General features: G+C 42.3%; 1 protein-coding gene across 1 annotated transcript; it reads left to right on the forward strand.

Moving 5' to 3' along the window:
* Positions 1-4,732: 4,732 nt before the first annotated feature.
* Positions 4,733-20,251, forward strand: LOC310782243 (NACHT, LRR and PYD domains-containing protein 3-like; the record flags this gene model as incomplete). Its single annotated transcript, XM_083642924.1, has 9 exons — positions 4,733-4,967; positions 10,770-10,880; positions 12,935-14,732; positions 14,852-15,025; positions 16,214-16,366; positions 17,922-17,968; positions 18,694-19,287; positions 19,915-20,093; positions 20,237-20,251. The coding sequence occupies 9 exons, from the start codon at positions 4,733-4,735 to the stop codon at positions 20,249-20,251; spliced, it is 3,306 nt and encodes a 1,101-aa protein (XP_083499050.1).
* Between the last annotated feature and the right edge of the window lie 6,127 nt (positions 20,252-26,378).

Here is a 26,378-nt window from a genome sequence, read left to right on the forward strand (position 1 = left end):
GCCAGGCTGTCAGAGATGGGCACAGTTCTACGTCCAATATGTTTTGCATCAGGGTCCCGTGGTCAACTCGGTCGAACGCCTTTGACATATCCGCCAACAGTACTCTCACCATTGTTGGTTTAGAGTCGGTTTCAGTGAGCCAGGTGTGCATTGCTCTAACTAAAGCCGTTGTGGTACTGTGCTTGGGCAGATATGCATATTGGTTTTTACACACATCGAGCACTGTGGGCATGAGCTATTTTAATAGAAATCGTTCTATTGTTTTCCCTACACAAGAGGTTAGAGAGATGGGATGCCAATCTGAGATTGAGAGCCATGATCTTGGCCTTTGGGTATGGGACAGACGTTTGACTCTTTCCATGTGTCGGGGACACGCCCCTGTTGGTAAGGGCAGTTGGCCAGATGTGTAGGCTAATGACCGGAGCCAGGTCCTCGGCCTGTTCTTTAAGCAGCCAGGTTGGAATGCCGTCTGGCCCACCTGTTTTCCGGGGGTCCAGCCGAGTGAGGGCTAGCTTCATCTCACCTATGCTACAGATATCACTTTGTGTGGGAGGTTTGGGTAAGGGGAAAACACAGTAGGGCGTTGCTTTAGTCCATGATTTGGCAAAGAAGTTGTTCAGGGCTTCTGCAGCTTTGTTTTCTTCTACTCCCTGTATTCTAATTTTTGCATCAGGTGATTTAGTACGTCCTAGGCCTTTATTTATAAAGTCCCACCATTCCTTGGGGTTCTTTTTCTTCAGATTTTGCATTTCATTTTTATAGTATCTTGTTTTTACCTTATGTATAAGTCTTTGGACGGAGTTTCTAATTTCTCTCCTTTTTCCCACTTTCCCCCATTTATTATAGGCTTTTTGTCTTTTCTTTATAGCCTGCTTTATTTTCTCCGTCATCCATGGTTTGTCCGCAGTTGTTATTTTTTTCTGTCTCACAGGCATGCATATGTCCATCGCTGTCTGGATATAGTTGTTGAAACTTGCTGCCTTGGCAGTGATGCCCTCAGCCTCGTAGACAGCAGACCAGTCGGTCATAGCGATGCATGTTGCAAGAGCCTCTTTTCTTTCTTTCGTCACTAACCGGCCCCTCCTCCTCTTCACCTGTTGTTTCTGCCCTGTTGTGTTTATTGGGCTCAACACCAGACACTTGTGGCCGCTGGAACCCAGGGGGGCAAGGGTGGTCGGAGGGCTGTAGAGTTTAGCCATGTTCGTAAAAATCAAGTCTAGGGTGGCCTGCCCCCGGGTCTGACGTTTAACTATCTGCCGAATATCAGGGTGGGAGGAGGTTAATGTAGTTATAGTATAACTACGGGGTACAAGGAGTGAATTTAAACTTTAACTAGAGGGTAACAAGATCTGTAGTTATAGTATAACTACGGGGTACCACACTGTAGTTATAGTATAACTACGGGGTACAAGGAGTGAATTTAGACTGTAACTAGAGGGTAACAAGATCTGTACTTATAGTATAACTACGGGGTACCACACTGTACTTACAGGGTAACTACGGGGTCGCAGGCTGTATTCTGAAGCAGGGGACCAATTCTGTACTTATAGGCTAATTACGGGGTACCACACTGTACTTACAGGTTAATTACAGGGTCGCGGGCTGTATTCTAAAGCAGGGGACCAATTCTGTACTTATAGGCTAATTACGGGTACCAGTTAAGTTATAAGTTAAGTTAAGTTAGTTAAGTTAAGTTAAGTTAAGTTAAGTTAAGTTAGTTATCCTTTATTTCCTTTATTTATTTATCCCCTTGGGGAAATTCATCCTCTGCATTTGACCCATCCTCTACTAGGAACCTTCCTAGAACTAGGAGCAGTGGGCAGCCACTGTGCAGCGCCCGGGGACCAACTCCAGTTCTTTTGCCAGTGCCTTAGTCAGGAGCACTGACAGGAGTATTAACCCTAACATACATGTCTTTCTTGATGGTGGGAGGAAACCGGAGCACCCGGAGAAAACCCACACGGACACGGGGAGAACATGCAAACTCCACACAGAAAGGACCTGGGACGGACCGGGGTTCGAACCCGGGACCTTCTTGCTGTGAGGCAACAGTGTTAACCACTGAGCCACCGTGCCGTCACACTGTACTTATAGTGTAACTACGGGGTACAAGGAGTGAATTAAGACTGTAACTACAGGGGAACAAGATCTGTACTTATAGTATAACTACGGGCTACCACACTGTACTTATAGTATAACTACGGGGTACAAGGAGTGAATTTAGACTGTAACTACAGGGTACAAGGACTGTAGTTATAGTATAACTACGGGGTACAAGTAGTGTAGTTATAGTATAACTACAGGGTACAAGGAGTGTAGTTATAGTATAACTACGGGGTACAAGGACTGTAGTTATAGTATAAATACGGGGTACAACGACTGTAGTTATAGTATAACTACAGGGTACAAGGACTGTAGTTATAGTATAACTACGGGGTACAAGGAGTGTACTTATAGTATATGATGTCATCAATCTAAGGCTGTAAGGCTATTATAATGTAAGGCTATTATAGTGTACACAAGTGCCAATATAATGTCATCAATCTAAGGCTGTAAGGCTATTATAATGTAGGGCTATTATAGTCTACACAAGTGCCAATTATGATGTCATCAGTCTAAGGCTGTAAGGCTATTATAATGTAAGGCTGTAAGGCTATTATAATGTAAGGCTATTATAGTCTACACAAGTGCCAATTATGATGTCATCAGGCTGCTTTTTATATTGAGCTCTGATTCCTTTTTTTGGCCAGTGCACGCAGTGGCGCAAGCCCTATAACAGGGTTTGTCCACCCAATTTGCAAGCCCATTTGGTCCCACTCAGAAACCATAAGACCTGCTGCTACCGAACTTGGTAGGTAGGTTCACAGAGTCACCTTTTACTATGGGTGGAGAAATTACACTTGTTGACCACTAGGTGGCGCTCTAACAGCCCTCTTTACGTTTTGGTCCATAACTTTTGAACGGTAGCATCTACAATCAAAATTATTTTTTCCCTGGATTCCTTGGGTTATTCCGCATCTGCTGATAGAGGCCACACCCATTTTTGTCTAACTAGATTTTCCACCATTTTGAATTGTCCCCAAAGCACATAGCTGCACACCTGTAACGAGGTTCATTAGGACCTAATGAACCTCGGTACAGGTGTGCAGCTATGTACTCTGAGCTGATAAAAAACAATTGTGTCATTTCGACTATAGGGGGCGCTATGGCAACAATAAGTACCTGTAGCTCAGAAACCATAAGAGTGACTGTTCCCAAATTAGGTTCATAGAGTACGCTTCTACTCTGGCCTAAAAAATTACACTGATTGACCTCATGGTGGCGCTATAGCTGCCCTCTTTACATTTTGTCCATAACTTTGGAACCATAGCTTCTACGTTCAACATTCTTTCTATATAGACCACGCCCATTTCCGTCTAACTAGATTTTCCGCCATTTCGAATTTTGTCCAAAAGCATTTTTTCGCTATTTCTCCTTCAAATTTTGTCAAATCTCCACCAAACCACATCTGTCCTGCACAAAACCTGTCTTGCCATTTTTTGAAAGACCTCACCGTTGCGATAATCGACTTGCAAAGTGTCGTGGGTGGGGCCTATTTCACAGAAATCGCTATTTCGCCTTCTAATTTTGTCCAAACCACAGCGCACAGCATGTGTGGACTGTGCTGCTCAAAACTTATTTTGTGGTTTTTTGAAAGCCAGCACCGCACCGTAGGCTATTTCATCATGAGCTTATGATTTTGGGATACTGCTATGGGAGAGATGTAATTAGAACAATAGAAGTTGAAAAGGCACCATGAGGCTATCCAGAGGGGTGGGGTCCTTTTAATGCAACAAATACACATAGAATTTCACAATAAATACATTATTGCACATGCGCGCGCACACACACACACACACACACACACACACACACACACACACACACACACACACACACACACACACACACACACACACACACACACACACACACATTAATGTATTATAATAAAATGTTTTATTAAATGCAACTACATAGGCTAATTAAATAATTATTTTCTAGGGCTTTCTTACCATACTGATTTTCCATTATATTCTTCATACTTTTGCCTTCGACAGCCCTCCACTTTAACAATGTCGCTGCCTGCTACAACCAACAGGCCTGTCAACGCTTTTCTGCGCTGGCCATATGCTAGGTTTCGACCTAGCCTTGTTTATTATAATTTTTTCTGCCTTATGATTAAATTGTAATGTGAATGTACTGATATGGTGAGGTTCCAATAAGCCCTCGTCGGGTTTCCTACCTCACCAGCACAAGTTTTTTTCTCTCTCTCTTTCCTCTAAAAAATGTATTTTATGTATATGATTATTGTGTATCTTGTGCAAACCAATAAACTAAACTAAAGTAAGAACCACTGACACTTTTTGTGGTGTCAGTACCATTCAGAAAAGGCTTGAACCCCTTTCATTCACTTTGTGTCTATATATACAGTATATATATATTTAGAATCAGAATCAGAATTGTTTTTTTCGGCCATAGTATGTTTGCACATAGGAAATCTACACGTTTTATGTAATATATTTTCTTTTACTGTACATTTTACTTGTGAAGCACTTCAAGATTTGTTTCTGCAGATGAAAACCCAATTTATTATTATTATTATTATTATTATTATTATTATTATTATTATTATTATTATTATTATTATTATTATTATTATTATTATTATTATTATACCAGGGAAGCAACAATGGCGGATAGAGAGAAGCTCTTGAAAATACTGGATGTGTTGGGAGATGAAGAATTCAAGAGCTTCAAGTGGTTCCTGCCACAGGCCATCCCAAAGAGCCGACTGCAGAAGGCAGACAGGCTGGACACAGTGGACCAGCTGGTGCAGACCTACAACCAGCAGTCTCTGGAGGTGACCAAGCAGGTTTTGGTGAAGATCAACAGGAATGATCTAGATCCTTACCTAGGACCCAAAGGTAAGTCATGGACAGATATAAATATATGTGAAGAACAGAAATGACACTGAGGCCCAACTTTAAAAAAGTGAACCTAGCTGCGTCTCTCTGTGTTCAGCCATTTCAATGCTATGTCTGCTGCTCCACACGGGTAGAAATTTCCCAGAAAATCTGGCGGATGTGACGTTCTGCGCATTCATGAGCCTGCTTCTCAGTGCTTCAGCCAGTAAATACACCAACGAAGAAGAAGTAGGCTAACACAGGCTAACGTTACATTAGCTAGATAATGCAGTCAATAAATTCAGCAACCAACCAACAACACAGAGTCCAGTAAAAAGTGCTCACAAAAAAAGAAAAAAGATTTATCTAACCCCGTCTGGCCAAACAGCAGCACCCCCCCGAAACTAGCGTCGGGGCTGTGTTTTCGGTTGGAGGGACCGTCCGCTTGTTGTATTAGCTGCTGTGATATTGTGGTTTTAGCCGGCTATAGAACGTTAGCAAGCAGCTAACTTTATTACGTTATAGCCAATTGATTGACCCCCCAGAAGTTCCGCTAATAACGTTACCGTCTTGTGTGGATAATGCAACAGTTGCAAATATGTGAGGCTGCCCTGCGCTCTGTGCTGCTCTGTGAAGCTGCCTATTATAACGCTAGCTTGCTTGCTAATGCGGATAATCAATTAACACCCAGAAGCTCCACGAATAACGTTACTGTCTTGTGTGGATAATGTAACAGTCATAAATATGCCTTACGTTACTACTGTTATGCTTATGGAACATTGTTTGACTGTTCCATTTGGTCGTGTCCAGCTCACATCAGCCCCAGGCATTAGACTGTATAATAATAGGGGGGAGCAGTTAGCTCCTGGCTCATGCTAATGTTAGTATCCACCAGGCCTGGACTGGGACAAGAAAGTGGCCCTGGCATTTTTGGCCGATTGTTTGTAAACAAATGCACGTCCACAGCACATGTATCAGCTGCCCCACTGACGTCAACACTTGGCTACACTATTAGCATAACAGCTAGCTACACAACATGTCATGTCCTCCGTGGAAACGCGCAAAATGCAATGCTTTATAAGAGACAGTACTTCTGCAACTTGGACAGAGTTTTTGCCGAGAGCAACCATTTTCCCACTGGCATTCTGCGAAGACCCGCCCTACTCTGCCTGTGATTGGTTAGTATGTTGCCTTCCTTGGTTGGGATTGATCTAACCTCGCGTCACCAGGCTCTTCTCGGCAAGAAAGAGCCTGGCCTCCGTTTACAAGTGATTTTGTCACCCTGCCTGTTTCCGGCCTAGAGCCCGCCCTAGACAGGAAACAACAGCGGAAATAGCTCGTTAACTTGACAATCAGACACAACGAATAAGAAAATAAAACGACAAACAACTAGCCTCAACACGAGACTCATCAGTCATTAACAAAATATGGACATACCGAACACAAGTTTTTTATTAGAAGTTCTTGTAGAAACATTGCGGATTCACAATATCACATATTTTAAGCCAATACAGAAGCTTTACTTTTCAAACAAATGGCCAGTTGATGGAATAGTTATAGTTATCTGTCCGCTGTTATTGATAATGGAGCTTGATCCTCCATTATCAACAGTTGAAATCCAAAGGCATCTCTGCTCCAGGGCCGTTTCTAGCCTGCTACATTAGGGTGGGCTGGTAGAAATATTAGGGGGGCAACTTTGGCGGTAGGTTGCCCAGAGGTTGTCGGTTCGGAGATGGGGATTAAGCTGCCTTATATTCTAATTTATAAAGAACGATTCGAAGCAGGGTGTAGAAGCCATTTCCAGAGTTAAGTGTAGTAGGGACACCAAATTGTTCCAGTAGGTGTGTCACCATTGTGCTTTGGGTCACATAAGTAGGAACTTACACTCAGGTGACAGGCCAATGTTTACAAATCTATTAACTATTTGCAAACTAACTATGTACAAACTAACTATTTACAAAACTATTATTATATTTACCAGACTTTTAGTCTAATTCAAACTCAAACTGAAAAGTGGCAAAGAACTGGTATTTGATGTGTCCTATAAACTTACCTGACTCAAAATAAATAGCTATAAGCGAACTTTGTCAAAACAAAATGTGAAAAGGTCGATCAGATCAGCCCCTGACCTGACCCCGACATACTAGAGGGGGCCTTTTTGAAACACAACTTCCAAAGCCTCCAAACACGTCGGGACATCCCCAGGGATCAACACACACAAGGTTCGAATGGTGCAGTGTCACACCTTAAAGAAGCTATGTGTATAGGTATCACATGACCGTAATCTGATAACCTCGCTTTGTGGCATTTTCAGCCTCATTCATCATTCATTTTTTTCTCACGTTTCTCACATTTGTAAGGGAGTCAGGAAGGCACAGTGACCTACATCTAGACCAGCTGTGAGTCCAGATTTGAATGAATCCTCGTCATCGCTGGAACCTCTTTTCTTTCCCCACTCCACCTTACATCCTAATATATATATATTATTGACGGTGTTGGTCTCATCTCGGAATTGTAGTCAGTATTACTCAAACCAGACTTTTAGTCTAATTCTAACTCAAACTGAAAAGTGGCAAAGAAAACAACCTTGAAATCAGATTAACTCGCCCTAAAATTAAATAAAAAATCCTTCATCCATAGTTTCAAATAATCAATTCCATAACTTTTTTTTTCATTGGATGAGCTTAGTTCTCAAATAAAATCAAAGACTAATACAGTGAGAGTTCTCAGTCACCATAGCTAATATTAACCAAACTAGGTCTTATTCAAACTCAAACTGAAAAGTGACAAAGAAAACAACTAAATCAACAAATCAAGCCTATACTCAAAATTCAACCTAACTATATTAGTATACGGTATATTATATATTTGGGATATATAGGCTATATCCCAAACGGGCAAAATCAGAAACACTTTACAGGAGTCGGAGCAGTGCCTGTGGAGTGTACAGGAGCTGTAATGTTAGCTGGAGCCTCTGATGTGCTAGCAGCAGCATCATCGCTAGAGGCAGTGCCAGCTCAAGCCTTTATGGGGCCCTAAGCAGAATCTGATTTGGGGGCCCGCACCACCTCGCCCAGACACCCATATGGCCATCTGTAATGGAAATATACCTTTGTCTTTCTGTTGTTCCCATCTTCTCTTTTCATTGTGTATGAATGTAACACCAGCTCTGACGGAGACAGTGGAAATTAATTAAAACACTAGCATTAACTAGCCCGTCTGTACAACACAATATTATGTTTTTGTGTGATTAATATTCAAATATAATATATTGAGAAGAATCAAGTGTTCTTGGGGGCCCTAAGCAGGTGGGGCCCTAAGCAGTTGCTTAGGGCCAATCCCAATGTTCGCCCTACTCACTACCCCTAGCCCTTATTCACTACCCCTAGCCCTCACCCACTACCCCTTCACCCTCGAAATGAAGCCACAAGGGGTAGGGCTTTGTAATCTTCCCTAGGAATTGGGACACCACTTCCCTGGAATCAAAATGTGTGATTACTAGAAGGCATAACGTCGTTAGCTTGCTACCATAACGTTGTCATTGTAACATATTGTGTAAATATGATTGGTGAATAAACGTCAGTTGTTGTCTAAGCGGTGCCCGAGTCACATCAATATATAACAGTCATAGCTAACGTTAGCGACTGGGACTTGGGAGCAGCTGCGGGGGGGGGGGGGGGGCTGGCTAGCCAGCTAACGTTAGCTAGCCAGCAAACATTACGAGGCAACATAGCTAACGTTACTTGCTGGCTTGTTATAATAATGTGAAATATCCAACAAATTTGCAGGACAGATGCGAGCTAACAAGTAACGTTAACAGGACATGGACATTTGTGATTTTTCTTCCCAGACTTTTGCGTTCCGTCCACATCTTCTCGCTCTTGCTCTTGTTGTTTGATTCAGTATGCAAATTTGATGACGTAAAGCATTCTGGGAAATTTCCTCTAGCCCTTGCTCGGCAAGTCAGCATCTGAAATCCCTCGCTCTGAAGGGCTAGATTCATAACCCCTACCCCTCGTTATGCCCACTACCCCTACATGCAAAAAGTAATTGGGACACCACTACCCTCGCGGGAACGTGCAAAATGTAGGGGTAGGGCTAAAAAGTAGGGCGAGGGGGTGTATTGGGACTGGGCCTTAGTTTGCTTATGCCTAGGGCCGGCCCTGGCTAGAGGCAGAGGCAGCACAGGGCTTTAGTATCAGAAACCGATACATCATGAACCCTTTCACTAGCATCACAGCATTCACAAACTACACATTTTCTGGGAAAGGGAAGGTCAGATTGCGATGCCTAAAAGGACCCTATGTATTTTTCCGCTCCGAATCCAACGCCACCACCCACGCTACGATCTACAGTTGCAGAGAATCGTCCGCCCTGAAAAGAAGAGTATTACTATTTTCCTAACTTTTGATTGGTTGGGCAAGACTCATTTCTGGGTGGGCTTAGCCCACCCCTGCCCATGCCTAGTTCCGGCCCTGCTCTGCTCTGCTGCCGGTGCTGGGAAAGACATGGGCATTGATCATACCATTTAACAGAGCGAGTACTCCATTGTCTTTAGCTCTCCAGAAACCTTCCTCGGCAGTGACTACTAGAGAAATGTGCTAACGCTACGATACAACTTGTCAAGCTAACGGCAACAAAGTTGTTTTTTGGCGCACTTATTTACGGTATTGTTTCCCGTTTCCTTGGTTTACGCCCCCATGACAAAAAGCGGAGTAAAAGGTGCCCAGACTAGGATTGATCAGGTTTTAGCAGAGCAATTTAGAGAGAGAGTGGTGTCAGTGGAGGACTAAAATGCATGACTCATTAGCCAATGAACAGCCAGGAAGGGGTCGCTACTTTTAAATGCTAAAATAAAGCTGAATGTACAATTTGATTAGGAAAAAAACCTGTTAAAAGTACAACACAAACTTTCCATTTTGCTGCAACTCAACAGTGCTGCTTAATCCAGGACCTTACTTCCTGGAACTCTTGAGAGTAAAAAACTGGTCCATTGGAGTGAATGGAGATGTTGCGAATCTTCTATATACACGGTTTTAGACATGAGCTCTGGACATGAGGAGCGAGAACACAAGGTGATTTAAAGAGACAGTACAGTGCCTGGTCGGCTGATCCGCATGAGCCGCTGGCCTGGGGGAGATTTATTTATTTATGTATTTATTTATTTTCCCCCCAACGACCGGCCCCAAGGTGCGTTTGCCCATGCACCGGAAAAACGCCCAGTGAATGAAATGACCAATCCAGGCCTATTATCCACTTCCCCGCCGCCAATGCAAGCCAAAACACCACCAAACATGCCATAGTGAAGTCCACTAATTCGTCCAGAATCCTTCCCGGCCGTCTCGAGTCAAGTGACTTTTATCAGCTAACGTTACAAAGCAACACCTCTGCTGTCATTGTTTTAGCGAGGCAGCCGCTGGGCGCGGGGCACGCGCGCTAGCTCGAGCACATGCTGCCTGCAGTCCCTCTAACGGCCAACGGTGTCAGTTAGAAGTTACAGAATGGACCTTTGAATCTTGCTAACACTTTATTTGGATAGTCAAATATTGACACCAAACTAATGATCAAGTGACACAAAGTAGATGCTCAACAAAGTGTCACTTGTGTATTTGCTCTATCTCTACAGACTATGGAACCCTACACCTAACATTACTGTAACCCAAGTTTAACCCAAGACCATGGGCATCGCTTTTCGACCAATTTGACCTTAATTTGTAGTTCCGCCAATCGTTCAGTATTTATGTAAAGAGTTGTTGTAAATTCAAGCTCCTTTAAAGTTTATATCTCTCTCTCTCCCTGCATCTCTCTGTCCCTCTCTCTCAGCAGATGCTGACGTCACTGATGGCTGGGAGACTTCAGAAAACAGAGGAGCTTCCTTCATTCAGCCACAGACTGTTCCTCTTCAGCGTTCCTATGACCGCAGTCAGACGAAAGGTAAAGCTATAAGAAGGAAGATAGATACAGTATAGAAAAATAGATTTGATGTCCAATCAAATTACTAGGGTTATGTATGAAATAAACTGCCATATTTTAATTTATTTTAGTTAGTTGTTCTCACAATACAGTTTGTTAGTTGATTTTTGTAAAGCCTCAGTTTTCTTTTTATTTCAGTAAAAAAAATGTTTTTAGATTTCGTTATTTTGTTTTCATTAACGATAATAAACTTGCACACTTGTAATGGAATATCTGAATATGAGAATTATCCACAGTCTGCTCTGCCTGATATCACAACCTGTCTGTTCCACTATGTAATCAGGAAGCCTCTGTTCACAATAAGTGCATTCGTAAATAACCACTCCGAGCGCACTGGACCGTAAATTAGGAGCGGTATTGTAATGTACTGTACATCTGTGCTCTCATTTCAGTGTAGCCGGATAACTGCAGAGTTCCAGGGCATGTCTGAAAGGGCCTTATGAATCTTTTTGCTATAGAGGTTTAAGAGAAGCCTTCAGCAGAGTAACATAGCAGATATGTTGTATTATATATATGATATATTATCAGCAATATATAGATATACCCTTAACACTCTGTCTTGAGTATGATCTCCTATTCTGCATGTCCTATTACCTGATACTCATTTATGCATATATTTATTGTTACTTTTAGGTTTTTAGTTTTAGTTTTTTTAGTTTTTAGTTTTGTCACACTTGGTCTTATGCTGTTTTGTTAAATGTTTTGTCTAATCGTGTTTATTGTATTGTATTCATGTAGGGACCCCCCACAAAACAAATCTAATGAGATTACCTAAATCGGCAGTTTGGAGTGATGTTCAATATAATAAATCATGAAGAATAAGTGCACAGTGTTTTCTATCATTTAATCTAGTGATATGAGAGGTTACGGCATGACAGTATTTTTTGGCCCCCAGCAACAATCTCTATTTCTCATGTGTCGTCCCACCGTCCCCCAGTCCCCCCCAGGAAAATGAATTGCACACCCCTGATTTAGGGTGTGTGTATGGACATAATTTGACCTTCATTTGTATTTCCGCCAATCGTTCAGTATTTATGTAAAGAGTTGTTGTAAATTCAAGCTCCTTTAAAGTTTCTCTCTCTCTCTCTCTCTCTCTCTCTCTCTCTCTCTCTCTCTCTCTCCCTGCATCTCTCTGCCCCTCTCTCTCAGCAGATGCTGACATCACTGATGGCGCGGAGACTTCAGAAAACAGAGGAGCTTCCTCCAGTCAGCCACAGACTGCTCCTCCTCAGCTTCCCTCTGACAGCAATCAGACTAAAGGTAAAGCTATAAGAAGGAAGATTATACAGTATATAAAAATAGATTTTATGTCCACCCAAATTACTAGGGTTATGTGTGAAATAAACTGTCATATTTTAATTTATTTTAGTTAGTTTTGCTCACAATACAGTTTGTTAGTTGTTTTTTGTAAAGCCTCACCTTTGTTTTTATTTCAGTATACAAAAATGTTTTTAGATTTCGTTATTTTGTTTTCATTAACGATAATAAACTTGCACACTTGTAATGGAATATCTGAATATGATAATTATCCACAGTCTGCTCTGCCTGATATCACAACCTGTCTGTTCCACTATGTAATCAGGAAGCCTCTGTTCACAATAAGTGCATTCGTAAATAATCACTCCGAGCGCCAGAGCGCACTGGACCGTAAATTAGGAGCGGCATTGTACTGTACATCTGTGCTCTCATTTCAGTGTAGAGGGTCAGATTGGATTCACGAACGCACCCAATGTCACCTTCCTTCTTTGCTATTTCAAAAGAAAGGATGTATTGATGTTGACAATGACAACATGTTATTTACAGAGCACAAACTTTTATAAATAAATAAATAAATATAATTAGCTTCAAATGACTTTCCATGGTCTCACAGGCATCTGTTTGGTGCCACTACCTGCAAAAGAGCCTTGTAGTTTAGTTGAGTTTTTTATTGAATGTTACTTTGTTCTAAACAGATTTCATCACATGGCACCAACAAGCATTCCAATCTAACCTCGAGGACAGTTATATGTGCGTAGAAGAAGGATGGTTAGAGAAGAAAGATGAGAAACCTCTGGATGTTATCTACACAGAGCTCGACTTCACAGACGGGGGTGTCGTACACATCAACAGCCAGCATGAGGTCTGGCAGATTGAGATGGCATCAAGAAAGCCAACAGACACAGATAAAAAAATCAAACCCAGTGACATCTTCAAACACCATTCTGGAAAACACAGATCTATAAGAACAGTGCTGACCATTGGGGTTGCAGGAATCGGCAAAACGTTCCTTGTGCGCAAGTTCATCCTGGACTGGACAAAGAAAAGAGCCAATCAAGATGTAGATCTCATATTGCCCTTCACCTTCCGCCAGCTGAATTTACTGAAGGGAGAAAGCTTTCGTTTTGCAGAACTAATTCACAGATGCATCTGGGAAACCAAAGACATCACATTGGAGGCTCTTAATTACATCTTCACAGAACTACAGAAGTCAGGAAACAAAAGCTTCGAAAAGAGTAAATTCAAAATCCTGTTTGTGTTAGACGGACTGGATGAGAGCCGCCTTCAACTAGACTTCGAAGCCAATGAAAAGTGCTCTAATGATGTGAGACTTGTGACCGAGCCAACCACAGTGGATGTCCTGATGACAAACCTAATCAAGGGGGAACTGCTTCCCTCTTCTCGCCTCTTGATAACCACACGACCTGCAGCAGCCAAACAGATCCCTGGGAAGTTTGTTGATGTGGTGACAGAGGTGAGAGGCTTCACTGACCCCCAGAAGGAGGACTACTTCAGGAAGAGATCCAGTGATGAGGACCAGGCCAGTAGAGTCATCTCCCACATCAAGACTTCACGAATCCTCCACATCATGTGCCACATCCCAGTCTTCTGCTGGATTGCTGCTACAGTCCTGTTGGAAAGCAGTGACAGAGTAGACATGCCCAAGACTCTGACTGAGATGTACACAGAATTCTTGAGGTTTCAGGTCGTTCAGACAAAAAAGAAGTATGGCGCAGAACACTGCCTTCGGTACATTCAGTCACTTGCAAGACTGGCTTTTCACCAGCTGGAGAAAGGCAACCCGATCTTCTATGAGAAAGACCTAAAAAAGAGTGGCATTAACTTCACTGAAGCCTCACAGTACTCTGGAGTGTTCACAGAGATATTTAAAGAGGAACGTGGTCGGAAGAAGGACAAAGACAAGATGTTCAGCTTTGTTCATCTGAGCATCCAGGAGTTCCTGGCTGCTGTTCATGTGGTCCTGTCACTCATCAACAGCAACAAGAATGTAATGCCCATGCCAAGACTGACTTTCACAAATCTGCGGATGTTTTTCAGCAAAACAACTACAACAAAAGTCCACAGGATCGCTATTGACAAGGCCTTACAGAATCCAAATGGACACCTTGACTTGTTCCTTCGCTTCCTCCTGGGTCTTTCACTGCAGACCAATCAGGCTCTCCTCGAAGATCTGCTGACACAGAGAGGTAGTTGCTGGCTGGGAGCTCAGACACCAATGAGCTCAGAGACCAATGAGAAAACAGTCAAGTACATCAAGAAGAAGATAAAGATGGACCTGTCTCCAGAGAGAAGCATCAATCTGTTCCACTGTCTGAATGAGCTGAATGACCATTCTCTAGTGGAGGAGATACAACTGTACCTGAGATCAGGAAATATCTCCACAGTCAAACTCTCTGCTGCTCATTGGTCAGCTCTGACCTTCATCTTACTCTCATCAGAAGAGAAGCTGGAAGTGTTTGACCTGAAGAAATACTCTGCTTCAGAAGAGGCTCTTCTGGGGCTGCTGCCAGTGGTCAAAGCCTCCAATAAAGCTCGGTAAGTGAAACGATAACTTAATATATTAGGATAACTTGAGTACGGTATATCTTTATTCAAATAGTACAAACTTGAAAACATGTTAAAGTTGTTTGTCATCATTACTAATTCTCCTACAGGCTGAGTGTCTGCCAGCTGTCAGAGAGAAGCTGTGAAGCCCTGGCCTCAGTTCTCAACTCCCAGTCCTCGAGTCTGAGAGAGCTGGACATGAGTAACAATGACCTTCAAGATTCCGCAGTGAAGCTTCTCTCTGTTGGACTGGAGAGTCCACACTGTAGACTGGAAACTCTCAAGTCAGTATTCCTCAACCTGGTGAACATTTGTTCTCTATTTTCTATCTTTATAGTGCTACGATTTTGTCATTCATGTCTGCGCTTGCTTGTAAAAATTTATTTTCTGTTTATTCATGCCTTTCCCCGGACCGCCACCATTCCTTATTTCCAATTCAAGGACTTGGCAACCCTAGTCGTGTGCGTGCTTCTTCCTGAATAAGTGCACAGTATGTTTTCTAAAATGTAATCAAGTGATAACTGTACAGGCAAACAAGGAAGTAATTCGGTGTGGGGATTTACTACGAAAATGGCGTTTCACGTAACTATGGATTATTATTTCATCGCGTGGTGAATTACCCGAGTCACAATATGTACATAGAGCTTTTTGTCGCTGTTAGAAATGTGTGTTTTTGGTGACTTTGAACTGCTGTAGCCTACTGTTTCCTCCAATTCATTGGCGATACTAACTAACTGGACGACTGTAGCTCACTATATACTGTACGGTGAGTGACGCTAAAGGCGTATTTGGTCATGTATGGGTGAAATGGGCGAAACTCCCAAAAAGTTGTATCCCTTAAAAGGAGGGAACGTCATCTCATATGCGGTGAAGGGCTGCTCAGTCGTTACAGTGAGTGTGCTATGGCTGTTCAAAGTTAAAACACTTGTTCAGCGTAATGCACAGAGTTGAATCGTTCGTGGGACAGGCAGTCAAAGCAAGGCAAGCAGAAGGCGGACTTGTTTTGATGACGTTTGATGTGTAACATTAGTGAATGGCGGCTAGCTGATATCAGCGGTCTTTAACCCGGTCACACATGCAGCCCTGCTCCCCAGTGCTTCACAGGCTCACCAAGCGGTTTTGTCCAAGCAGTCTGCTGTGCTGACGTGTTTTTGAAGTAGATGTAACTGTGCCCACGCTTCTCACTGTGATTGTCCTGTGGTCCTGAGTAGACGCAGCTGTGTCCCCCATGTGCATCTCAACGAATTATGATGAATTTCATCGATCACGTGTCTTGAAAACGATAAGCGCTGATGACCGATGACCTTCTCTACTCTGCCTCTGATTGTCCCTGATATTTTACGTTAACCAATCATCACTCTTCATGCCAAAACCCAACCATTCATCACTCCCCTGTCCTCTGTGTGTGTGTGTGTGTGTGTGTGTGTGTGTGTGTGTGTGTGTTTGTTTGTGTGTGGGTGGGTGGTGTGCAGGCTGTCAGGCTGTCTGCTCACAGAGGAAGGCTGTGCTTCCCTGGCCTCAGCTCTGAGCTCCAACCCCTCCTCCCATCTGAAACAGCTGGACCTGAGCTACAATCATCCAGGAGCCTCAGTGAAACTGCTTTCTGCGAGAGTGGAGACTCTCAGGTATGGAGAAGTAACATCTGTTAGAAGGCTAAAGGCTGTTTAATCGTTGCAAGACAAGTGTCTGCAACAATGTCTTAAGACATTTTTTTAAGACATGAGTATTACAACTCATCGGTTAAACAAACAAAAAAACTTGTTTTTTCTCTAACCTGTGGGGGCAGCCCCGTTTCAATGTGGTGCAACAGGAACTCAAGAGGCGCGGTCTGGCTCTTCCAATTAAGGATTTATTTTCCGCTCCCTGCGTGTCGCTCTCAAATCCGTCCGTCGCTATGAAACAACAATAACAACTCTAGCTCGTTGCTAGTAGCAAGTAACAACTTGCTATATGCTGAAAATGATAAGTTTTGACTACACACCGGTCACGTTCACTTCATTTTGATCGGGTGAAGCGCAGCATGCCTGCGATCGCTGTTGCACCCATTTTGACGGAGCCTGCCGACAGATTTTCGATAAGTCGAAAGTCTGTCTCGAGAGATGAACCCGGAGCTAATATTAAAGTGAATGGAGCGGGCAGGGTAAGTCCCACTATAAACCATCATATCTGTGTCGTTTCACCTTTGATTGAAAAATGCAGATTAAAGAAAACACATTTTGTGATTTTGACTGATGCCCCATTCGGTCATGTATTAGTATGTATTAGTAATGTATTAGTTAGCTAATCTAGCTCTATTTTGGACCAAGTTCAGTTGAGTTGAGTTGAGCTATGCAGCTGCTAGAGAGAGACATTATCTGTTTGGAGACCAATAATAAGGAAAACAAATGTGCACCTTTACATAAAAAACATTAGTCAACATCACATAATGTCTTTTATTTAATCTGGTGGAAGCGTTTTTCAATAAATGGTGAAACAACACCGATATGATAGTTTATAGTGGGACTTCCATGCCTGTCCCATTCACTTCAATAGAACTGGCCCCAAAAAATTCTAACAGACAGCTCAGGTTTAGTTGTCAGTAACATGACAATAACAATCTAAATTACTATGCTTTTTGCCATTGCGTGTTATCTGCAGAATAAGCAGCCATATTATGGCTGCTTATTCTGCAGATAACAAAATAAACAAAGGTTTTTATAGAACCGAAAGCATATTATGCTTTCGGTTCTATAAAAGCCTTTGTTTATTTTTTGTATAGAGTGATACACTTTACTATTTAGTAAAGTGTTTTAAAACACTCATATCATATTATATAAGAAGTGTGTTTTGTGTTCACAATAGTGATGTCAGTTAGATTTGGTTAGGTCAAAGCTATGCGATATTAAATCATCCATCTTTTCTCACTACATGTGCCTTTCTTACCCCATGGTGTGCATAAACTACAGGTTACGAACTTCTTCCTTAAATACAAAAATGTGAAATTATTACCGGTTATCATATCACTTATAAGCCAGGAGAAGCAGATATTTATCGGTTATCAGCCAGAAGAAGCAGATATTTATCGGTTAGCGTATCGGCTGAAAAAAATCCATATCGTGCATCCCTAATTGAAGGTTATTAAATGTCCATGTTTCCATCATCCATGAAAATCTGCTGATATGACTTTGTTTACCTCCCCAGTGTGGACCATGGTGGAGAGCAGTGGTTGAAACCAGGTCTGACGAAATGTAAGTGTGTATTTAGTTTGATTCATGAAAACAAAGGAACACACATTTAACTATTAAGATAGAAAGTCCTTCCACAGAGCAGTATGTGACATCATTCACAGCCTACTGAATTGATGTTATACCTTATGTAAGCCACATCAGAGATTGGTTGCTTCTTCTTGTAATTTAAATCAATAAATGAATATGCAATTATCACAAACATTCAAGTACTGTTTTAAGCCGTTCCAACTCCTTTACCTGGTAGGTGGTACATAATTCTGCACGCCAAAACAACCAGACACAAGAACTGTTTCTTCCCAGAGGCACTCTCATCACTCTGATGAACACTTAAACCAGTCACTTGAACACTTCCCTAAACACTTCACCAACAGCACTGCTATTGAGCAGGCAGCTCTTTAGCAGCTCTGTGGGAAACCTGTGATCTCGCAAATAGGATCTTACTTGAACTTTTGAAAAAAGTGGTCGGGGAATTTAAACCTATCACCCAGTAAAGAGAAGCCCTATGCCCCCAATCTCTCAATAAGTTATAAAAACTAACAATTATTTAAGCCTTTTTTCCACACACACACACACACACACACACACACACACACACACACACACACACACACACACACACACACACACGATAAATCAATTTTGAATCGTTAGGACGATGTAAATAAAGACAACAGGTGTATTAGATGATAAGCTGCTGCTGTATTGACTCTTGTTCTCTCCATTAGATGCCTCTGAACTTACACTGGATGAAAACACAGCAAACAGACACCTCCTCCTGTCTGAAGACAACAGAAAAGTGACGAGGGTGGAAGAGGAGCAGCCATATCCTGATCACCCAGAGAGATGTGACTTATATTTGCGGGTGCTGTGTAGAGATGGTCTTACTGGTCGCTGTTACTGGGAGGTTGAATGGGAAGGAAGGGTTGATATAGCACTGGCTTACAGAGGAATCTGCGGGAAAGGAGAGGCTGCTGAATGTCCGCTTGGAGGGAATGAAAAGTCCTGGACTCTGGTCTGCTCTGATGAAGCTTACACTGCCTGTCACAATGACATAAAAACAGTCATATCTTCCCTCTCCTCCTCCTCCTCTGACCGAGTAGCAGTGTATCTGGACTGGCCTGCTGGCACTCTGTCCTTCTACAGAGTTTCCTCTGACTCACTGATCCTGATCCACATCTTCCACTCCACATTCACTGAACCACTCTATCCTGTGTTTGGGTTCTGGTGTGGGTCAGTGTCTCTTGTCAGCTCTGACTGTCTTTATTCCCCCAGTGTGGACCATGGTGGAGTGCAGAGGACCAGACCAGCTCTGAGGAAATGTAAGTGTGTATTTAGTTTCATTCTTATGTAAGCCAAGTCAGAGGTTGGTTGCTTCTTTCTTTTTTGGGGGCTGGGCAATATATCGATATGATATGAAACTAGATCTTGTCTTAGATTTTGGATATCGTAATATCGTGATATAACATAAGTGGTGGCTTTTCCTGGTTTTAAAGGCTGCATTACAGTAACGTGATGTCATTTTCTGACTTTAAGTCTTCCATTATTTGCCTTTAGCCACTTTAGCCACTTAAGTCATATCCACAATACTGATGATTATTTATCAAAAATCTCTTTAAATATTTTGTGAAAGCACCAACATTGTCGCAATCTTGATATTGAGGTATTTGGTCAATGTGGCTGTCTTACAACTAAAGATTTAGCCCACTCCATAGAAAATACAGATATATATACCATGCAATGACATTCAGACAAAAATTATAGGATTCTTGGTCCATAACGCATAGGCTTACTTTTATTTAAATCAATAAATTAATATATAATTACTCATAAGAATTTAACTGTTCAATAATTAACAGTCAACCTGTTAATAAATAAACAAATAATAAACACAACAGCTGTATTAGATGAGAAGCTGCTGCTGTATTGAGTCTTGTTCTCTCCATCAGATGCCTGTGAACTCACACTGGACCCAAACACAGCAGAGAGACGCCTCCTCCTGTCTGAAGACAACAGAAAGGTGACGATGGTGACAGAGGAGCAGCCATATCCTGATCACCCAGAGAGATTTGACTGCTGGAATCAGCTGCTGTGTAGAGATGGTCTGACTGGTCGCTGTTACTGGGAGGTCGAGTGGGAAGGAAGAGTGGAGATAGGAGTGACTTACAGAGGAATTGGTAGGAGAGGAGAGGGTGAAGACTGTGTGCTTGGATGGAATGAAATGTCCTGGAGTCTGACCTGCTCTGATGATGGTTACGATGCCTGTCACAGTGGCAGCTCAAGTGACATACCTCCTCCCTCCTTCTCTGACTCTCACAGAGTAGCAGTGTATTTGGACTGGCCTGCTGGATCTCTGTCCTTCTACAGAGTTTCCTCTGACTCACTGATCCTCCTCCACATCTTCCACTCCACATTCACTGAACCACTCTATCCTGGGTTTGGGTTCCAGTGTGGGTCAGTGTCTCTTGTCAGCTCTGACTGTGTTTATTCCCCCAGTGTGGACCATGGTGGAGTGCAGAGGACAAGACCAGCTCTGAGGAAATGTAAGTGTGTTTTTAGTTTGAGAACAAAGCAACACACATTCAACTATTTAGATAATCTAAGTGTTTAAGTCATTCCACATTACTGATGATTATTCTTCAAAAATCTCATTGTTTAAATATTTTGTGAAAGCAACAATAGGAGTCTCGATATCTAGGTATTTGGTCAAAAATCTTGTGATATTTTATTTTGTCTATATCGCCCAGTAGTGATGCGCGGGTCACCCAGAACCTGCCGGGTCACGCGGGCTGGCCCGCCCCCAGGCGGTCTGGCCCGCCCCCAGGCGGTCTGGGTTGGCAAATTATGAAAATATCGCGGGTGCGGGTGGGGCAGGCTCAGAACGTGACAAAGCAACATTATTAAATAATTTAGAGCAGTGAAACATGCAGAGTAATTAACCTTAAGACGTGAACTCTCTCTCACACACACGTAGGCCTACACACTATCAGACAGACTCCTGCTGCACTCTCTATAGCCTACATGGAGTAATGAAACGCTTCAATGAGGTAGCCTATGTGCTCTCAAAACAAACATTTTGGAAGAATTATTCGCTGTATTTATTATTTGGCTCCAATGACGGGTTGGGTTGGGGCGGGCCTTAAAAAACTCACCCGCACATCACTATCGCCCAGCCATACATGTGGCTCTCTTACAACTGAACATTTAGCCCATGCACTTCATAGAAAATATAAAGATATACCTGTATATTGTGTATCACCATTCAGCCTATGGGCTCTATCGTCGCAAAATCGGTAATTTTGCGTTAGCGCCCATTTTGCGCCCGAATAGCACCGCACGCAGCACTAATTGTGGGCATGTTGCGCCGCTGCACTCTGCGTCAAATCGGTGCAAACCTCCCTATAGGTGTGTTTAAACCCAAAATTATCCAGAGGTGTGATCATGTCCACGCCCCTTAAAAGCCACAGTGTCACGTCTGTGACAGCAGCTTCCTCCTTGCTGAGTGGGCAAGCAGAGGGACAGAGTGAGAGAGAGAAAGAGAGAGGGCGAGAGATGGGAAGAGCGAGAGAGGGGGAGAGAGAGAGAGAGGGAGAGAATTGGAGGATGAACGAGTTGGGATTCAGATAAACCATTAGAAACAATAAAATAAAATAAAAATAATAAAAAAAAAGAAATGGTGATCTACGAAAATTGGTGCTGATGGAACGATATTCCATTTGAAACACATTGAAGGGCTATCGCGCAGTTACACAGTGGATATCCCCATGGTGTTATATGTCCCAAAGCGTGCACTTACTGTAATTAGACGTTTCGTTCATATAGGCTATAACATACACATGTAAAATATTAGTTTCTTTAATAGGGTAGGGATGTGTGAGAATTTAATTCTAGCCTATATCAGAAACCCCCTCGGGTTAAGCTATTGACTGCGGTCACGCCATCCGCGCTGTGGAGAAGCGTCTTGCATGCGTGCAATTGCAGTGAAAGAGGTTACTGTATAGGCTAGAGATGCACGGATGAGCTTTTATGCCATCCTAATCCGCGTATACTGTATGCATGAACATATTGTTCTCTCCATCAGATGCCTGTGAACTCACACTGGATGGAAACACAGCACACAGAGAGCTCCTCCTGTCTGAAGACAACAGAAAGGTGATGAAGATGACAGAGGAGCAGCCATTTCCTGATCACCCGGAGAGATTTGATGATGAGCCTCAGCTGCTGTGTAGAAATGGTCTGACTGGTTGCTGTTACTGGGAGGTTGAGTGGGAAGGAAGAGTTGAGATAGGAGTGACTTACAGAGGAATTGGTAGGAGAGGAGAGGGTGATGCCTGTCTGCTTGGATGCAATGAAAAGTCCTGGAGTCTGACCTGCACTGATGATGGTTACACTGCCTGGCACAATAACAGAGGAAAAGTCATACCTCGCCCCTCCTCTGACTCTCACAGAGTAGCAGTGTATCTGGACTGGCCTGCTGGATCTCTGTCCTTCTACAGAGTTTCCTCTGACTCACTGATCCTCCTCCACATCTTCCACTCCACATTCACTGAACCACTCTATCCTGCGTTTTGGTTCGGGTGTGGGTCAGTGTCTCTTGTCAGCTCTGACTGTGTTGATTCCCCCAGTGTGGACCATGGTGGAGTGCAGAGGACAAGACCAGCTCTGAAGAAATGTAAGTGTGTATTTAGTTTGAGAACAAAGCAACACTACAGCAACCCAAATTCAACTATTTAGATAGAAAGTCCATTCACACAGCAGTATGTGACATCCTATACCAGGGATACTCAACTTGCTTTGCCCGGGGGCCGCTTTCGTGAAATGATAGAAGGCCAGGGGCCAGTTAATAAACAAACAATATACATTTTTCTGTAGCGGATTGTAGGTTTTTGGGGTGGGCCTGTGTGGCCCATCGTAGTTGAGTATCACTGGCCTATACTGTGAACAAATGGATTTTAAATCTTATGTAAGCCACATCAGTGTGTCTTTCTTTTATTTAGGGCTGGGCAATATATCAGTATTATATCGATATCATGATATGAATCTAGATCTCGTCTTTGATTTTGAATATCGTAATATGGTGATATGATATACGTGTTGTCTTCTCCTAGTTTTAAAGGCTGCATTACAGTAACCTGATGTCATTCTCTGACTATATGTGTTAATTTTGACTTTACCCACTTAAGTCATATTACTGATGATTATTTTTCAAAGATCTCATTGTTGAAATATTTTGTAAAAGCAGCAATATTGTCGCAGTCTCGATATTGAGGTATTTGGTCAAAAATCATGTGATATTTGATTTTGTCCATATCGCCCAGCCATACATGTGGTTGTTTTACAACTGAACATTTAGCGCACTCCATAGAAAACAGAGATATATACGTGTATCGCCATTCAGACTCAAAATACAGAGAAACGATTGTTGGTCCCTACTTTCATTCAAATCAATAAATTAATATTTAATTACTCACAAAAAGTAAACTGTTCAATAATTAATGGTTAATAAATCAACAAAAAGGTGGCCAATACTGTCAAATTCAACATTCAACATATTCGCCCATACGTAACAACTGCAGCAGACAACCTCTTCATGCATGCTATGATCTTCTCCCACATACAGTAGCATACTATTTTAGAAGCTGGTCACAAGCAAACATGACTCTGAAACCAATTGAGTACCTTTACAAAAAGACACTAAAACACTTTATCAAAAGGCCAATAGCTACCACCATCGCTATCTAGTACAAAAGTACAGATTTTGTAGATGCATGCCTCATTTTTAAAGTCTTACAATTACACCTCCTATGAGCCAGTTTATAACATAGAAGGATAGCAACAGCAGGGCAACAAGTGCGACTTCGAGAGGAGACTGTTGTCCCATTTAGACGTAGCAAGTTTGGACAGCCACCCACTAATGGAATAGTCTTCCCACTCACTTACGAGAGAGAAACATCTTTTCAGATTTGAAATAAAACTTAAAGGGATAGTTTGGATTATTGGACATAAAGTTGTATGAACTCCATACCAGTTGTAGAGTGTATGGGGAGCTGACTTGCTGATCCATGAGTCCCGTGGGCGGAACTCTAGCTTGATCTGAGTGGAGAAAAACGAGTCCCAGTGGACATTCTAGGGCAGGGATACTCAACTTGCTTTGCCCGGGGGCCACTTTTGTGAAATGATAGAAGGCCAGGGGCCAGTTAATAAACAAACAATATCAATTTTTCTGTCGCGGATTGTAGGTTTTTGGGGTGTCAGCCGGAGTTTAGTCTGACAATGTTGTGCACACCGGATAGATAGTTAGGTTAAGTTAGTTAGGTTAAGTTACATACATAAGTGCCTGGGTAGCGAGCAGACAGCAGTATTTGACAATTTAGCAGCTAAATTATAGATTATTGAAAGATATTCCATATTCCAGACTGAAATGCTATAACAGAAGTGGAGTATTGGCCAGAGTGACATGAACATTTGGACACTTATTCAGCGGGTATCTTGCATGTTGCGTTCAGGTGCACTGTAAAAAGATTTTTTAATTTTTTTTTGCAACTCCATCACGGGCCACATGTGGCCCGTGGGCCACATGTTGAGTATCACTGTTCTAGGGTCACGGAGTTATCAAGTTTTACTCCTAAAGAAACATGCATGTGTTATGACATCTCATTTCAACAATAATACCGCAGTCTTGCTGTTGATCAGACCGCGCTATTCATTGGCACTACATATGGAATGGAAATAGACATTGAACCCCAGCGGCCCACTTTGGGAATGCTTTTTTTTTTTTCATTAGATATTCCTCTAAATTTGGCTTCAAACGACCAACATTTTATAAAAACAGGCCAAAATTTCATTAGACTGTAGCTTAAAGGAACACTCCGCCCATTTTCAACCAGCTTTGTATCATTAGAACATCAGTAGTATATCAGAAAACTGTAAACTGTTTTGAAGTCTGTCATTTAATTTGACAGTTATTGAGTGTTAAAGTGTGGACCAGTGACATCACTGGTCCACACTAACTCAAATTAATAACTCATTAACTCAAATCAACTCAATAACTGTCAAACTAGATGACGGTTTTGAAGTCATTCATCTAGTTTGACAGTTATTGAGAGTTGATTTGAGTTAATGAGTTATTCATTTGAGTTAGTGTGGACCAGTGATGTCACTGGTCCACACTTTAACACTCAATAACTGTCAAATTAAATGACAGACTTCAAAACAGTTTACAGTTTTCTGATATACTACTGATGTTCTAATGATACAAAGCTGGTTGAAAATGGGCGGAGTGTTCCTTTAAGCCTTTGTTCACACAGGACACCTAACGTAACCAGAGCTGAAGCTTGAGGCAGGCTCAAGCTGAGCTGATGCTTAACCGTTCACACAAGAAAGCTTCTCTTTTCCTCTCAGCACCTACTCGGCACGCCTTAAACCCGCCCACAACTCCCATTGACTTCATGACTGGCAGCTTCAAGCTTCAAGCTTCACGCTTGGAAAATAGGACTGAATCCTGAACGATCGCTTGAGCAAGGCGTGAGCGTGGCTTCAGCGTGACACCCGCTCGGGTGGTGTGAACGCCCTCGCCTGTTAACAAGGACGCCTAAATGAAACTCGTGGGTTCAGCGTAGGTTGAGCTTACAGTAGGTTGAGCGTTGCTTCGGCGTATGGTGTGAACGGCCACTAACAACCTGCAGTTAGAAAGCTCATTTTCAGCTTTATCTGTGGTGCAATGTGGCCAGCAAGTAGACTGAACCATGTCCCTGTCCTGAACCCCAGGAAGACTAGCTGTAGGCATCAGCTAATGGGGATGCTTTTAATAAACAAATAAACAAAAAGACTGTGTCACCAAATTGAACCTGGATGTAATAATGAGATGAAGCCCACGGCTACAAGGAGTAAATAACGTTAACCTATAGACACTTTCATCGAGGTATTTGGTAAAAAAAAAAAATGTTTTTTGATTTTGTCCATATCGCCCAACCATACATGTGGCTTTCTTACAACTGAACATTTAGCCCACTCCATAGAACATACCAAGATATACCTGTAACACCATTCAGCCTAAACATACTAAGATATGATAATCTTGGTCCATATAACCCAGCCCTACTCTTATTTAAATCAATAAATGAATATATAATTAATCACACATATTAAACTGTTCAATAATTAACAGTGAACATGTTAATAAATTAACAAATATTATAAACATGAGAGGTTTATTAGATGATAAACTGCTGCTGTATTGAGTCTTGTTCTCTCCATCAGATGCCTGTGAACTCACACTGGATGAAAACACAGCACACAGAGAGCTCCTCCTGTCTGAAGACAACAGAAAGGTGACGAGGGTGACAGAGGAGCAGCCATTTCCTGATCATCCAGAGAGATTTGACGACGAGACTCAGCTGCTGTGTAGAGATCG

Source organism: Poromitra crassiceps (assembly GCF_964638095.1).
Source record: "Poromitra crassiceps genome assembly, chromosome: 9".
NCBI classification, from domain to species: domain Eukaryota; kingdom Metazoa; phylum Chordata; class Actinopteri; order Beryciformes; family Melamphaidae; genus Poromitra; species Poromitra crassiceps.